Source organism: Nestor notabilis, unplaced genomic scaffold (genome assembly GCF_000696875.1).
Source record: "Nestor notabilis isolate BGI_N333 unplaced genomic scaffold, ASM69687v1 scaffold1, whole genome shotgun sequence".
NCBI lineage: Eukaryota > Metazoa > Chordata > Aves > Psittaciformes > Psittacidae > Nestor > Nestor notabilis.
Window position 1 is genome coordinate 97360 of NW_009913194.1, and position 15148 is coordinate 112507.

General features: G+C 43.5%; 1 protein-coding gene across 1 annotated transcript in view; it reads right to left on the reverse strand.

The window, feature by feature from the left end:
- Positions 1–14299, reverse strand: part of CPLX1 (complexin 1) — a 100441-nt gene extending 86142 nt beyond the window's left edge. Inside the window, exon 1 of the mRNA XM_010023071.1 lies at positions 14269–14299. Within this exon, the coding sequence (XP_010021373.1) occupies positions 14269–14299 (31 nt within the window). The remainder of the gene's footprint in view (positions 1–14268) is intronic.
- Positions 14300–15148: the final 849 nt, after the last annotated feature.

Here is a 15148-nt window from a genome sequence, read left to right on the forward strand (position 1 = left end):
CTGTTCTGCCATCAGGAAATATATTCACAGCATCAGATTTCCACACTGCCAGGGACAGAAATAAGAGCAGGATGAATGTGCAGGTGGCAATGCTGTGGAGGCTGCTCAGCTGCAGGTGATGCAATGACACAGCCAGAAGCCTTGCTAAGCATCCAGCCCAAAGAGACAGAAGGTACTTCTCCCACCACTTGGAGTCCTTGCACAAATCTGGTGCTGGATTCCATCCACAGCTTCATCCCCGCTGCAGATACCTACCTGGAAATATCTACCTGGGAGTACAGTTTGACTGCGCATGTCTTCAGGGAGGGATTAAGAGCTCTCATTGGATCCCTTTCCTCCTTGAACTTGACAGGAAGAGAAATTTTACTTTTCAGGTTGTCCTGCACTGAACAGATTTTCTCCCTAAGCTTTAAGTGAGAGGAGAAAATAGAGAAGGAAACAAAATACAACACTGAGCTGATGCCGGTTTCCACTAAATACAGTATTCCTTAGCACAGACCACATGTTACCTGGCTGTCATGTCCTTAACATAAATGATACTTCTATTATGAAAGAATGTTTAGGATGGGTTGTTTTCAGCTGGAGCTTGGTCACGTCCTTCTCAGACTCTACATGGTTGACTTACTGGACCTCCTAATGCCTCTGATGATTTATTAGAGAATTTGCGGGCACACTAAAATTATAAATAATGCACAAGTGTAAAAGTAGTTTATGTATTTACTTCAAGAAAGTGTCACTCTCACATTGTCACTGCATTTGCTGACTTTGGGCTTATTTTGGATTTAAAGCTTATATCAAATCTCTTATTTGAAATTAGACCATTACCTTCTTTTTTTCTTCTTAGCATGAAATGCACAGCTTTTCACTATATCACTTTTGCATTCCCTGCTGCCAGCCAAGGCTATTGTGCAATATCTGTCACCCAAAAGCTACTAAAACTAATGCTTGTCACTTAATCCCAACTATAATTTCTGGCTAACCAACAAGGAAAAAATAAAAAAAAAATTACTTTATCAGCTCCAGTCTCTTTACATCTGCTTTATTCCCAACTGTAACACAACCAGTTATAACTGAGTTGCAGTTTAATCAACTAAGTGGGCCACCCCGTGAGGAAAAAGGGAAAAAAAAAAAAGGAAAAAAAGAGAGAAAAAAGAAGACAGAATCTAGGTCACTCTGTTCTCAAGACAGCAAAATAGATAATTGCTTCACTCCAAAGCATCCGTACTGCACTTGGGGTATGTTTGAGATCTTACATAAGTAACACCATCTCTGGTTAGCCAGCCCCCTAATAATGCACCTCAAATACCTTTTCTATGCACATTCAGCAGTGGTAGATCTGACCCATCCTTTTCAGACTGTGTAGAAACATGAAATAGTCCAAGCCATGAGATATTGAAGGGATTTTTGTGAGGTTTTAAGGAGAAGGGGAAGAAAAACCCTGTGATAATTTTACTCTCATCTACAAAACTAGTAGAAATGCTGCTCTTCAGCTGCTGTAGAATGACAGATCTCTGTCAAAAAAAAAAAAAAAAAAAAAAAAAGAAAAAGAAAAGACATGCTTAGAGCTGCTGAAATTTGTGAATTACATTATGCTGTATCAGTGCAGTGCCTGTGAGGTCTCAGGACCCTGTTGTGCAGAATCAAGCCCTGGGTTTCACTGGTCATGCAGAGCTTGTCTCTGTTGGGCTAGATTAGTTCAATTGTTGTTTTTTTAATTCTAACTTTTAAGGTCCTTTAAAAAGGACCTAGTCTTTCACAGGACATAGCAAAATACACACTAAACTGAGCTCCACATAAATATCAGACAAATAACCACATAAAACCCAGCAATTAGACAGCATGTCTACAAGTGAGATAAAAGATAATGGGTGTTCTTAACTCAGGGTGGCCAATTCACAATAGTTGGCTGGAGTTAAAATAGCACTGAAGCTGATGTAGCCTGCATTAATAGGATTCAAGGTGTGAAGGAGAGTTAAAACTGTAGCAGCTTTGTCTTCATTGTAGCTGGCGTGGAAGCAGAACACTCTTGTCTGTGATCATGATCAAGAGGATGGGTTTTGCTCACCTATTTTAAGCAACTGTTAGTGCAGCAGCTAGCATAGCAGGAACATATGTATAATGTCCTTGAAGAATGGAACTGAGGTCCAGGAGGAAGCAGTACCACCTGGAAAGTTTTATCAGATAGTAGTTAAAAATCAAAACCAGAAGTCTCAGTTGAGTGTCTCAGCCAGGAGGCAAGTCATTGTCTCCATGTCAGGAGACCTCAAGCCACATAACCAGAAAAGGGGAATTGCAGTGGGATCTCTACCTGGTCACACAACTAGATGCAGTCAGCAGAATGGCATGGCACCTTTCTCTTCTCTTCCAGATGCCAACACTTTGCTATGGCAATGATCTGATGTTCTACTATGTGCCTGTATGCCCTGGCTGAAGGTTTCCTTTGGGTAGATACTCCTGGAGTAATTCAGCAGTTTTAAGGAGACTTGGGTGGAAAGTTATCAGCCTCACAATGTTACAGGAGGCGTTTGAGCCCAGGGGATACAGTCCTGCATATAAAACATGCCTCTTTTCATTGGTGTTAAGCCAGCATAATGCATCCTCCTAAAGTGCCTACCTAGGTAGAGATTTAAGTCATTGAAATGTGAGCCTAAGTCTGGGTTATGGCCAGGGTAGATAGCAGGAACATAAAGTGAGGAACGTAAACTGAGTCTAATAATCTGCCATCACAAGTAAAATAGTAAATATTGGTACTGAGAAAGACAGAACAGCTCGTTCTCAGACAACTGTTCAAAATTGCTTCCATGTAAGCTGTGGGTAGAAGTTACAATGGAGGGGATATTCTTCCCTGTGAGGATGGTGAAGCCCTGGCACAGCTTGTGCAAGTCTAGTGGAAGGTATCCCTGCCCATGGCAGAGGGTTGGAATGGGGTGAGATTTAAGATCCCTTCCAACCCAAACCATTACATGATTCCAAGATTCCATGACAACCTCATACAGCAGGGCACACTGCTGCTTCCCACAGAGCTGGGCCAGACCCCTGGATCCCATCAGAGACTACCACATGTTGTAATAACATCAAAACTGAATGTAAAAACCAAACGTCTTTTAAAGCTGGTTTTGCTATTAGGACAGTCTTTCAAGTGAAGAGTCACAGATGTTGTCTGCTTTCTATAGGGATGCTCAGGATACAGAATTATTTCCTGCCTCACTGTCTCTATATCTCTGTGCATGCACAATTGCACTGATTATTTGAAACCCCTGAGGCCTGGCTTCCACTTCTCCCAGGATCCCCCAGCACCTCTCTCCTTTTCCACTAGTCAGAATCTCTCTTCTAATTCCTGACTCGAGTACGTTCACAGCCAATTTATTCACGTTATCCTTTTACCAATATTGTCCTTCACTGTAAGCAGCCCTTCCTTCACTGCAGTGTTTACCTCTGTCATGTATTTAGAAAGAGAAGTTGTTTCCCTTCTTAAATTTTTCCTGAGCATTTTAATGCCTTTCCATGTAATTACAAATTTCCTCTTTTATGCTCCTTTTCATCTATCACTGTGCAGCTGGGCTGACATGGAACAGGAACTGCAGATATTTAAACTGTAAGAAAAATACAGAGGAGAAACTTGTAATTGTGGCAAGAAAAGTATTTTAAATATAGATAATAACAATCATCATCATCATCATTAACATAAATAGTAAAAGACAGATTTGTCTATTTCTAACAGAGTCTATGGTTTTTCTAAACACTCTCCTAAGCAGTTTTATTACTAGCTGGAACCGTGCACAAGACCAGCTATGTTGATATGCTGGAGGTTGCCAAAACTACTGAATATTTTCTCCTTCTCCTCAATTTTTTGATTGCTTGTATTTTGTTTGTTTACAGTTTTTTAAATCAAATTTATTTTACTTAAGAAAAAAATAGATCTGGAGGAAACTACAAAAAGAAATAGATTCATTCACAAAGAACAAAACATTTCACTCAGTAAGAGCAACATGTCTATCAGGGGAAAATAGCATCCATATACTTAACTTAAAGCAAAATAATAAGCACCTGTTATAGATTAAAAATACATCTGCTTTCATATGCTGTCTTAGTCTCATGAAATCTTTCAGGTTTATGAGGAGCCTCTTCGCGATTAATGATAAAATACAAACTGTGTATTTAAAAGCTTTTCACAGGAAAAGAAAAAACAAAACAAATAAACCAACCAAACAAACAAACCCTCATAGTTTAGTAAAACCTTTCCAAAGACCACTTGCAAAAAAAAATTTTAATTAATATGGGTCTTTTCAAGAAATTTAATGGGCACATACACTAAGGACAGGGACTTGAACAGAGACCAGGCAGTCCCCTGCAGTTTCTGCTTCTTCAGGAGACATGCAGAAAGTCTCACACTACACAGAATCACAGAATCACAGACTGGTTTGGATTAGAAGAGACCTCAAAGCTCATCCAGTTCCAACCCCCTGCCATGGGCAGGGACACATGCCACTAGACCAGGCTGCTCCAAGCCCCTGTGTCCAACCTGGCCTTGAGCACTGCCAGGGATGGGGCAGCCACAGCTTCTCTGGGCAACCTGTGCCAGGGCCTCATCATCCTCACAGGGAAGAACTTCTTTTTATCTAACCTAAATCTCCTCTGTTTAAGTTTGAACCCATTCCCTTTGTCCTATCACAACAGTCCCTGATGAAGAGTCTCATGCAATAACACACTGGGAGGGAGGCAGAATAATCAAGAAAATTTCACTTCCAATAGCAAGTCAAGGACAAACTTTCAAGTCCATTAAGTATGCATGTTCAGCTCTCCCAGGTACCAAGAAGCAGAAGAAGGAGTGATGGAAGGAAAAGGAAAAGCTGTTCCTTTCCAATGAAAAGAAGGGCACTGTTGAGGTTCCTCTGAGTCACACTCAGCTCTGTCCAGCTCTTGGGGTAATGGACCCAAATAGTGCTTCCTATAGAAGGGGACTGGGAGAAACACAGTCTAACCTAGAGACTAAGTGACATTTCCCAGCACACCCAGGGTTCAGACTCCCACTCAGTTACCTTAAACACAAGGTTCAAATTTCTTTCCAGCTGGTCAACTTTGCCTGTGCTCACCAGCAAAAGAGAAGAGGGGTATCCAGGGACACAGAGACATGGCAGTTCAGCTAACTTAAGTATCGACACACATCGTTTCCATCCCTGCTCCTTTAATAGCTGTCTGCCTTCGCCTTCATTCCTCCTATTGTCTCAGGAGACAGCTCCACCATTTCAGGTTTGGGTTTCTTTGTTTCTTTCCTCATTTCCCACAAAAGATAATTATCAACCATTCGAATCCCGCATTCCTGTTGATGTTGCATGTTTGACATTCGTTCAAGGTCAGTATCGCTGCAAATAAGCCACAAGACTCAAATCATGCTGCAGAAACACAAGTAACTGCTGAGCAGCTTTATTCTTGTAAGTAATGGCAAATTCAAATTTTAAAAAAGATGCACATCAAAGTCATCAGATTAAATTTAGTGTTTGCATTAGTGCATTTCTGCAGTGACAGCATCCGCCAAATTTGGAATCAGCTCATTTAAAACTGCAGGTAAGGGGGAGAAGGAAGGGGGATCAATTCTCTAACAGCACAGTGTTATTATCAATTTGTCCCTAGCAGAGAGGCACAATTTGATTGAAGTATTTTGTTTCTGATATGCACTGTGATTTGTACCAGTGATAGGAAGATCACCGGTAACCTTGACCATGGCTATAATTGCAGTGATCACCCTTTAGCAAACCACATGATTATCTGCTCAGCAACTTGTGGAAATTATAAGCCTTCTTGGCAAAGCTCTACAATCTAAGACACGTACCCCAACCTGAAGCCACCAAAGCAAGAAACAGAACTGACTATATCCAAGCTCTCGTTATCAAGCCATAGGTGAGAAAATAAGACAGCCACAAACATAGTTCTCAAATGCATTACCTAGCAAAAGGTCAAGGTTCTGTGTAGCCTTAATCAAGCACTTGATTTCAGCACATGGAATGAGTATACAAAGGCAGTGCGGAGTTGCAGCCTCCCAAAAAGGAGTGTCCAAGGCTAAGGCAGAGTGCTGCCTGCCCCACCACTGAAAGAGGAGAGTCAGAGAACTTGGAAGAGCCACAGCATGGTGCATCTGCAGCTTTAGGAAGTGGGAGCAGAAATTCTGTAGCTTTGAAAGACTCATGTCCCATAGTCACCACTCCAGGAACCATTTTGCCTCTCCAGAGGCCTGAGAAATGGTGGATTCCCATTCTTGAGAACACTAGAATCTGTATCTGTCTCTGAGTCTCATCACCAGCCTCTACTCCCTCTCTTTCTTCTCTGAGCATTATCATGTAACGTTCTAAGAGGGGATCATGATGCTCAAACTGAAAAGCATTTGCATATCGCCCTCTGATAGGAGGTAAGCCAGTGCCAAAACACTAAAGGTCTGTCCCGCCCATTCTTCCAGCCTTTCCAGGTCTCCTCAACAATTTGGTGACCTTCAAGAACTGCTGGAGAGCTTTTCATCTCCATGCAGCTGCGATAGATTTCTTACTGCAAATTCCCATGCAAACATCTTGCTGCTAGAACTGAATTCTGTGCTGTTGGCCTTGGGGATGCTTCAGGATGAAAGAAAGAGTCTTGTCTTCCATCAGGACAGGGTGGCTGTCTTCCCTTAAGCATTTGCAGAGATCAGGTAGTCCTTTTAGTGCCCTGTACATTACTGCAGTGCTAACAAACATAAACAGTCCATACTCTCTCAGCTTCACTCAGCAAGATTTCTAACCCATGTAGCCTCATGGATTTGATTTCATTGTCTTATCTTCACTTCTAATCAAAGCACAACGCCCTGCCATGTACACAGGCATTCATACACAATAGCCTTCTCTAATGGCTCTCCCTTTGCCAGCACACAAGCAAGTGAATAGGTCTCCACAACTAACAGCCTAACTACAGTCTGAACTTCTTCCTCCCCAAGGACCAACACAAAGGCAAACCAGTAGCTTGTATTTTCAGAGTCCCATTTCTCTAGAAATGTCTGAATAACTATAATGCATCATGTACTAGACTACTGACCAGCTCCAAACCTGGGGCTGCAGGTAGGGTTTCCCTATGAAAAGCAGGCCAAAAAATCAGCACTGACAAACTCTGCTTGTGCCAAAAGTATACAGCTGGGCAAGAAACCACCACTTTTCTCTGCCCCCATGAGATCCAGCTTCAATCACGGAAGACAAAAAAAGAGAAAAGCTGGAAAGATTCAGTTGTACAGCAACAGATGTTACAATGAAAAGTGTGCAGAACTTCCTTCGAAATCGACAGAGAATCAAAGAGAAGCATTGTTAGTTCTGCCATGAAGGAATCCTAGACAAACTCCGTAATACATCATAATGCATGTGAAATTTCCTTTTTCCTCCCTCTCTCCCCTCTCTGAGAGACAAAATTTCCTGCTTATCCATGTCACTGCACCCCAAACAGGCTCTTGCCAAGCAGATGCTCAGCAGGCGAAATCTTAGTTAAGCTCTTTGTGGCATACCTCTACCATCAACAGGCTGAAGGTAGCTCATTACCTCCAAGAACAGTAAATAAGCACACTCTGACCTCAGTGCCTGCTTCCAAATAAGACAAACATAGGTAAGATCCCAGCATACACAAGTGAGAGGATCTGTATGATTATAACAGCAACAGGCCCAATGGAGGTAAGCAAAAATAAAAGGACGGTTTCTCAAGAAAGGCACAGGAAGAAAGGACCTAGCCAGTTTTCCTCCTTCTGATTTGGATCCTAGATGGAATAAATCATATGACCCTCACTGTAGCTGTTTCATCAGTATCATCTCCACAGCCAGTAATTTGCTTCCTTGAAAGACATCTTGCTGTTTGGTGTCAATGGGATTCCCTGAATAACTGAGCCGTACAGATTGCTATTGGAGGATCTGGCATCAAATAAATTAACAGGGAAGATCCAAGGCTGGTGTAGATCAATCAGCCTTGAATAGCTAAGTGCACCAATGTTTTGTTTTTCTCGAAGCACTGAGTCACCTACATGGAATTTTGCTTTCTATCCTTGCCTTGGCCACAGACATCATGATTGCACTCAACTTAATCCAATTTCTTAAAGAAAATCTCTGTGTCAGCAATACATATTAGGAAGAAAAAGGCCTATAAAACCATTCCTTGTGAAAAATGTATCTATCAGATATCAACACTACCTCTTCATAATGTCATTAAATTACATACACTCAAAGCATTGAAGAAAAGAAGACCCAGAAGGTATTAGATCAACAACACAACCATACTACAAACCAGGGCTGTAGAATTCCTCTTATACTCTTACTCACTTTAGAATATAATAATATGGAATAATAGAGTTCATATTATATATGTGGTATATATATAATACAATGTATTCCATGTAACATAGTGGAAGGGACCTTAAATGATCATCTAGTCCAACTGACCTTTTTAGGGATGATCAAAAATTAAAGCATGTCATCAGGGGCATTGTCCAAATCCTTCTTCAACACTGACAGGCTTGGGGCATCCGCCACCTCTCACAGACTCCAACATTTCCAGGGATGGAGCATCCACAGCCGCCCTGGGCAACCTGTTTCAGTGTCTCTAGGGAGCCTGTCCCAGTTTTTGACCACCCTTCCAGTAAAGAAATGTTTCATAATGTCAAATCTGAACCTCCTGTGATTCAGCTTTAAACCATTCCTACACATCCTGTCACTGAGGAGAAGGGATGAAAACCTCGACCTCCACTTCCACTCCTCAGGAAGCTTTAGAGAGCAATGAGGACACCTCTCAGCCTCCTTTTCTCCAAACGAGACAAATGCAAAGTCATAGAATCATAGAAACACAGAATCACATTACCACAGAGCTGCACTCAATACAGGCAGAAGTTATCCGAGAACAAAAGTAGACGGGCCCCCCACATTTACCACTTGTGACGGTGGGCTGGAGAACTCCTGTCTCACCTCAGCTTCTTCAGTCTTTGTGTTTTGGAAGCACCTGACTGCAAAATGAAAGATCTCATGTGCCTCAGTTTTCAAGAATTATAGGCAATAGAGAGCCCAGAAGTAAATACCACCGATGCTTGTTGGCACTACGACTTGCCATTCTGCATTACAGTTTCTGTCCTGATCCAGGACTTCATACATTAACATAAGCAGTCGCACATGGTTTGGATGGTGCATTAGGTCCCAGAATAGGAGAATGGCTCAGCAGAGAACTGCACATGTGAGAAACAAGACGCTGAGTTGGAAGTGGAGAAGGAAGAAACCACTGTGCTTGTTTCACTGTCTGTTTCACCCCAGGCATGTCTGTATTGCGTCTGACTGCACTCAATCTCACTGACTTCTTCAGCGAAAATCAAGGACTTCATGCCCACATCACAAGCTACTAAAATGAGGTAAATGTAGCAGCAAAATATACACTTCACAAATCACAGAGAAAGCCACTGCTAAGAATTTGTTAAACAGTAGTACAACTTCCATTCAGGCTTAGCTGGCATTCACACATATTCACTAATGTAAGCTCAGCACAGGGGCTGCTTTTTTAGAGCTTATGAACAGTGACTTTAACTCCACCATTTTCTGGAGGGTTTAGATCCCTGCCTATCTTCCGGAACAAGGGCACTTTAGACTTTCTTTGGACTGTATTTTGTGGTACACCTAGCTGAACCAAAGCTGCCAGTAAGGGACGTGAAGTAGACAGTCCTCCCTTGCTGACATCTTCCAGATGGCAATATGGTTGCATTTGTCTTCTGCCTGCAGTATTTTAAGAATTATTATGAACCAAAGCAAATCTCCACTGAATCCTGACAAAGAAGTGAATGTGAAGCTGTAGCCTTCACTCTAAGCTGCAGCCAATAAAACAGAAACTTATGCCTACAATACAGCCCAGTGAACATCTATCCAGAAACTCAAATGTAGCCTCTCTTCTAATGGAGCTTGCATTGCACAATGAGTTCAAGAGGTACTGGTAGCATGAACAAGAAATGTAGACAGTACCATTCACCTGCATTATTGTGTATGAAATGAGTTATATGATTTATCCACAGGCTGACGTTAGGAAAAGTCACTAATTAAGGCAGGCATCACAGTTAGACACTTCTCCTATCCATGGCAATAAAAGGAGCCATTAAAAGGCCTCTGCACAACATCATATAATAGAGTTAGAGCTGTTATATGCTCTGTATATCCATATCTTCACAGAACTCTGGTATGCACAATGCTAGATTCTACTCTAAGAAATCTCTCTTCAACCACATCATGATCCCACCTCAGACAAACCCTACTCTCCTTCCCATGGGCTTTCCTCTTTTTCCATGTGAAAATGCTTAGAGACCCTTGTCCCCCAAGTCTCCCAGTAACAGGATCACAGCTAGTAGAGCTTCACGAGTTTTAGTGTCTTCTACTTTGGTCCAGTTTCCCTATTTGTCCAAGCCACTAGTGACAGAAGAAGTGAGACAGTGAAGTATGATACGAGAGTATAACACAGCTGTTAATGCAGCCTTTGTTTTCACACAAACCTATGAAGAAATAAACAATTCCCAGTGAAAAACACTATGGCTGAATTCCTCCAGGTCCTCCACTACCAGCTTTTTTCTGAAAAGTTAGCCACCTTGGTCATCATGAGAGTGCTCCAGAGGTCTGATCTGGCTTGGTAAAGAGCAATCCTCATGTAAAACACAACCATTAAAACACTCTGGTTGTCTTCATTTAGTGAACTGTCACAGGAACAGCAAAGTGACTGATCACCCTGGCTGCACAGTTATGTTAGAGTTTGCTGGTGTGACAGGATCTGAGTTACAAAATACCCCTTTGCTGTCCCTGTTTAGTGCAAGAAGCAGCCACAATTGTAAGCCTCTGGGTTTCTTCTTGCTATTTTCTTCTTGTTGTCCTACACAGTTCATAAGCATCCTGACTGCATTTCATCTCTGTAGCTTCTGACATTGTCAGACAATAAATGAGGTGACTTTCAAACAGGGTGCTGAAATGTCTGAGGAGCACAAAACAAGCCATTGGCAAATTGGCCAAATGAGCTCATATTTTGCACAGCTTTTCCTCAACCACATTCTCCACTGCTAATGAAAGTGACAAGGATTTTGCCTTGAAGGGGACAGGGATTTGCAATGACACATTTCTACCTGGTCAACTGCCAGTGCTGGCAGTATAGCAGAGGATGGCCTTCCACTGCACAGAAACAGATGCCCTTCAACAAGAAGTCAGGGCAAGGACACATTCTTCTTCAGCAACACAGTAACCTGCAAAACTGATTTCACAAAACATAAATTCTCCAGTCACACAGACTTCCAAGCAAAGCAACTCTACACGACATAACTGCCTATCCTTGCTTGCTAACTTAGCTCACTTACCTTTCAAAACATGCAGTGACTTCTTCTTCTCTGACTGGCAAAACTCCAAGGAAAACCAAATCTGATTTCCTTTGTCCCTAATGGCACAGGACAACACCCTTAAGAATTGCTCCAAAGACGCTGGGAGAACTCCCACGTTCTACTAATGAGTGAGGAAGTGGGAAAGCAATGAAGTTTTCCTCCCAGTACCTGCTCTGACCACTCTAGTACGACAAAATCCGGTCCCAATGTCCACGTATACTTCAGAGCCCAGTCCAGCCCTGACCATCAGGAAAAGAGAAATATACCCAACCTGAAAGCAGTTTTCAGATCCAGGCTCTGAGCTACCATAAGCTCTGGCCTAAGCCCCATTTTGGTGCTGAATGCTGGTAAGAGAAAATGTCATGACCGTAATGATCAGATGAGGAAACCCATTGCTTTTTGTTGTGGCTGAGATAGTGAAGGGGTTAAGCTATCATAGCTGAAGGTGATCTGCAAGTAATATCTATAGCAAGTCTAATTCTCTGTAAACTGGAGAGGACCTCACTGACAAAATTGTGGTATTTTTTGTTTCTGCCAGGATTGTCAGAAGAGATTCTGAGAATTAGATAAGAACTTTCACACCATTCAAAAAATCTCAAGCGGGCAGCAAAATTAATTTGGAGATGTTCTGGGAAAAGCCACATTAAACTAGAGTCAAAAAGCCAAAAATCCACAGGAAGATCTCACTGAAAGTGTACATACTAAAAAAGCCCACTAGCAGATCACACCATATATCCTAGCCGAAGTAAGCCTGTCACCCACCAGAGGTTTGGTGCTTTGCTCAGTTTGAGCATCTCCCCATGGATGTCAGAACCAGCAAACAAATTAGTTCTGGCCCCATAACTAAGCAAACAAACTACAACCTTTAGTCCTTATCTTACTGTGCCGGTGCAGTCAGACTGCATCAGCTTGGGCTTTAACTCCAATGGGAAACAAGTATCCAAAACTACCTTTGCTTTCCATGTTCTGTTTGCCTTGGGAGATGTTGTTTTTCCTCTTAAAAACTACTTCTAATTTAAAAACAGGTCTCTGCTTAATGAATGAGCATTTCCTGGATTTTACCACTCTCCATAGACTTCTTTTTTGATTAAGCGGGCAAGTTCCGGACACATTAAGTGACCTGGCAGAAGAGCTAGTGCCCTGGACAGCATCTTGACAGACATCAGGAACCCAGACTTCGCCAAAAGTTGCTTTTTGACTTTGCCTTCTCAGCAACTCCTCTCAGGATGCCAATCCTGACTCTGACGTGCAACATTATGTTAGAACGAACGTCTGGCCAGGGTGGATGTTAAGCATGGGCAGGCACTGCTTCCAGCTCAGGTTAGAAATTAAGCTGCAAGAAAAGGCATGAATCTCAGCTGTTACTGCTCTGCTGCAGCCATCCTCCCCCTGTCTTCAACTGCAGTCTCTAAGCAGTTATTTCCCTTGGTGGATTCACAGATCTCCAGCTGCAGTGGCTGAATCTCCAGTTTGCAGGTACACATGTTCATTTCTGTGCAAGCAGTACTGAACAGCGCAAAATCTACTCTTCCCTAGAATATTTCTCCTTCAAAACAGGTGCTGGAGAGAAATGAAATGTAACGCTGCTACCATACAAACTGCTGTCTTCTCACATAGGTATCTCCATATCTAGCTATTTGTACAATTAGACCCTTTCTTCTCCAGTAGAATCTTCCCATTCAAAACACCCAAGATAAAACTTGGGTTGCTTGTTCTAGTCTTAACTGTGACAATATTGCTCTCTTGGTGATAAAAACAACAACAACAACAACAAAAGCAAAGCAAAACAAAACCAAACAAACAAAAAAACCACCAAACATTTCATTTGCTTTCAAGGATGAAAATCTTGCTTCCATGCCATGGGAGAGAGCCCTGCAGTAAATGCTGAAGCTGCATATGACATCAGTAGAGTAACACTATGCATGAAGCATTCTCACAGTCCCGTGAATCTACAGTTTCTCTAAAGGAAAATCAATGAAAAATTCACACATGAGGTACAGTACAAAACAGAATGATCAGATCAACCTCAGTGACTTCCTCTGAGGCCATCTATTCCAATTCCCAACAGCAGCCATCATTCAGCATCATCTTCGCAGTGACAGCCTTGCTTGGACTGAATGCTCAGGCCAAATGCTCAGGCCAAGCAGCACAGAAAAGCAAGGTTAACTGTGGCAAAACAAAACAATCTCATCTCCAAATACTTTACATTGTTTTCGGTTTCCACACACACACACACCATAGCCTTTTCTATTTCCTGCCATGAGGTTAAAACAATCACAAATGGAAGGAAATATGTCAAAAACATATTTGGGGTTGGCCCCAGATCCATGTGGGGGGGACGGAGGGAGGATATTTTATTAATGTTTAATCACTCCTTACTGCAGTGATTGCCTTATTAAAAATAAATCTCCAAACACCAGGTATAAACATTTCTGCACTGGCTGTTTTTTGGGCAAGGTCTGGAGGAGAGGGTAAAGAGGAGGCTCATGCACATACACGAAATGCTACCCTTTCTTTGGGTTTACTCTAGCTAAACCTCTCTGTAGCCTTTGTAATACCCACCTCAGCAGTATGACATGAAACAAGGCAAGACGCACTCACTATGGAGCAAGTAAAGTGCCGGATGGGGCATGACCCAGGCCCTGCACACCTTGTGTTGGAGATCTCTCCCCTGACATGGCGCTTTGGTGTCTGCTTGTTGCTGCCCTCTCCTGCCCAGATCCTTCAGACACTGGGCTCTGGGATCACGAATCCGTGAGAGGCATGCATTTCCAGACAGCTCTGCCAGCTGCAGACCCTATCAGAGACTCACAGGGACCCTCTCTTGCAAGATGCAAAGGGAAGGGGATGGAAGGATGGGAGGCCCCTCTTGTGCCAACTGCACTTACCTCCTAGAGCTTGTTTCATGACAAAGTCCATGGCGATGGCTTAGAAGCGCTGTCCACCTTTACACCTCAGATGCACAGGGATCAGGAGTCCTTGAAGGGCACCCTGCAGAAAGGCACAACTATAAGAGAAATGGTTTCTCTAGGAGGAGAAAACGCTGATGCCTGGTCTTTCTCAGCTCCTTCTCAATCTCACTTTTCTCCCCTTTTCTGGGTGCAGGCAAGTTTCCAACCTGTCACACCTGCAGACCTTGGCTTTGCGGGACAACCCACCGGGGGAGCAAAGCTGGTTGCGGATGAGCAGGGAATGGGGAGAAGGAGGAGGGAAGGGGACACAGGAGTGATACTGGAGGAGCTGTGTGATGCTCCTCACGGCTTGTCTCCTGGAGGTGGGCAGGAAGGCGTTAAACCTCTGAACTTCCTCGTTTTCCCCGCCTGCTTCTCGCCTTCTCGGTTTTCCGATTCCGGGGGCGTTCCCGGGAGCCGCAGCTCCGCCGGGGACCACCGAGGGGGCATTTGAAGGTGAAGTATCCGCGAGTGCCGGCAGGGGAGACGGGATGGAGATAACGGATGCGGGGCAGGATCCCGCACCTTGATTCCTCAGAACCCTCGCCCTGGCTCAACGCCAACGAGGGTTGCACCTCCTCGGGAACACCCGGGACGGCTCAAGGTTGACCCGGCAGGGAAGGGTGCGCTCGGTTAGGCGGCTGTTCCCCGCCCAGCACAGGCAACACGAGGCCCGCCAGCGCCGGGGACGACGACAAGAAGGGTTTCCCCATCCCTGCGTGCCTGCTGCCCCCCGCACACCGGCACGGCACGGCATGGTACGGTACAGCACGGTACATCCCGCCCCGGCGCCGGTACCTCGCTCGGCGGCGGGCGA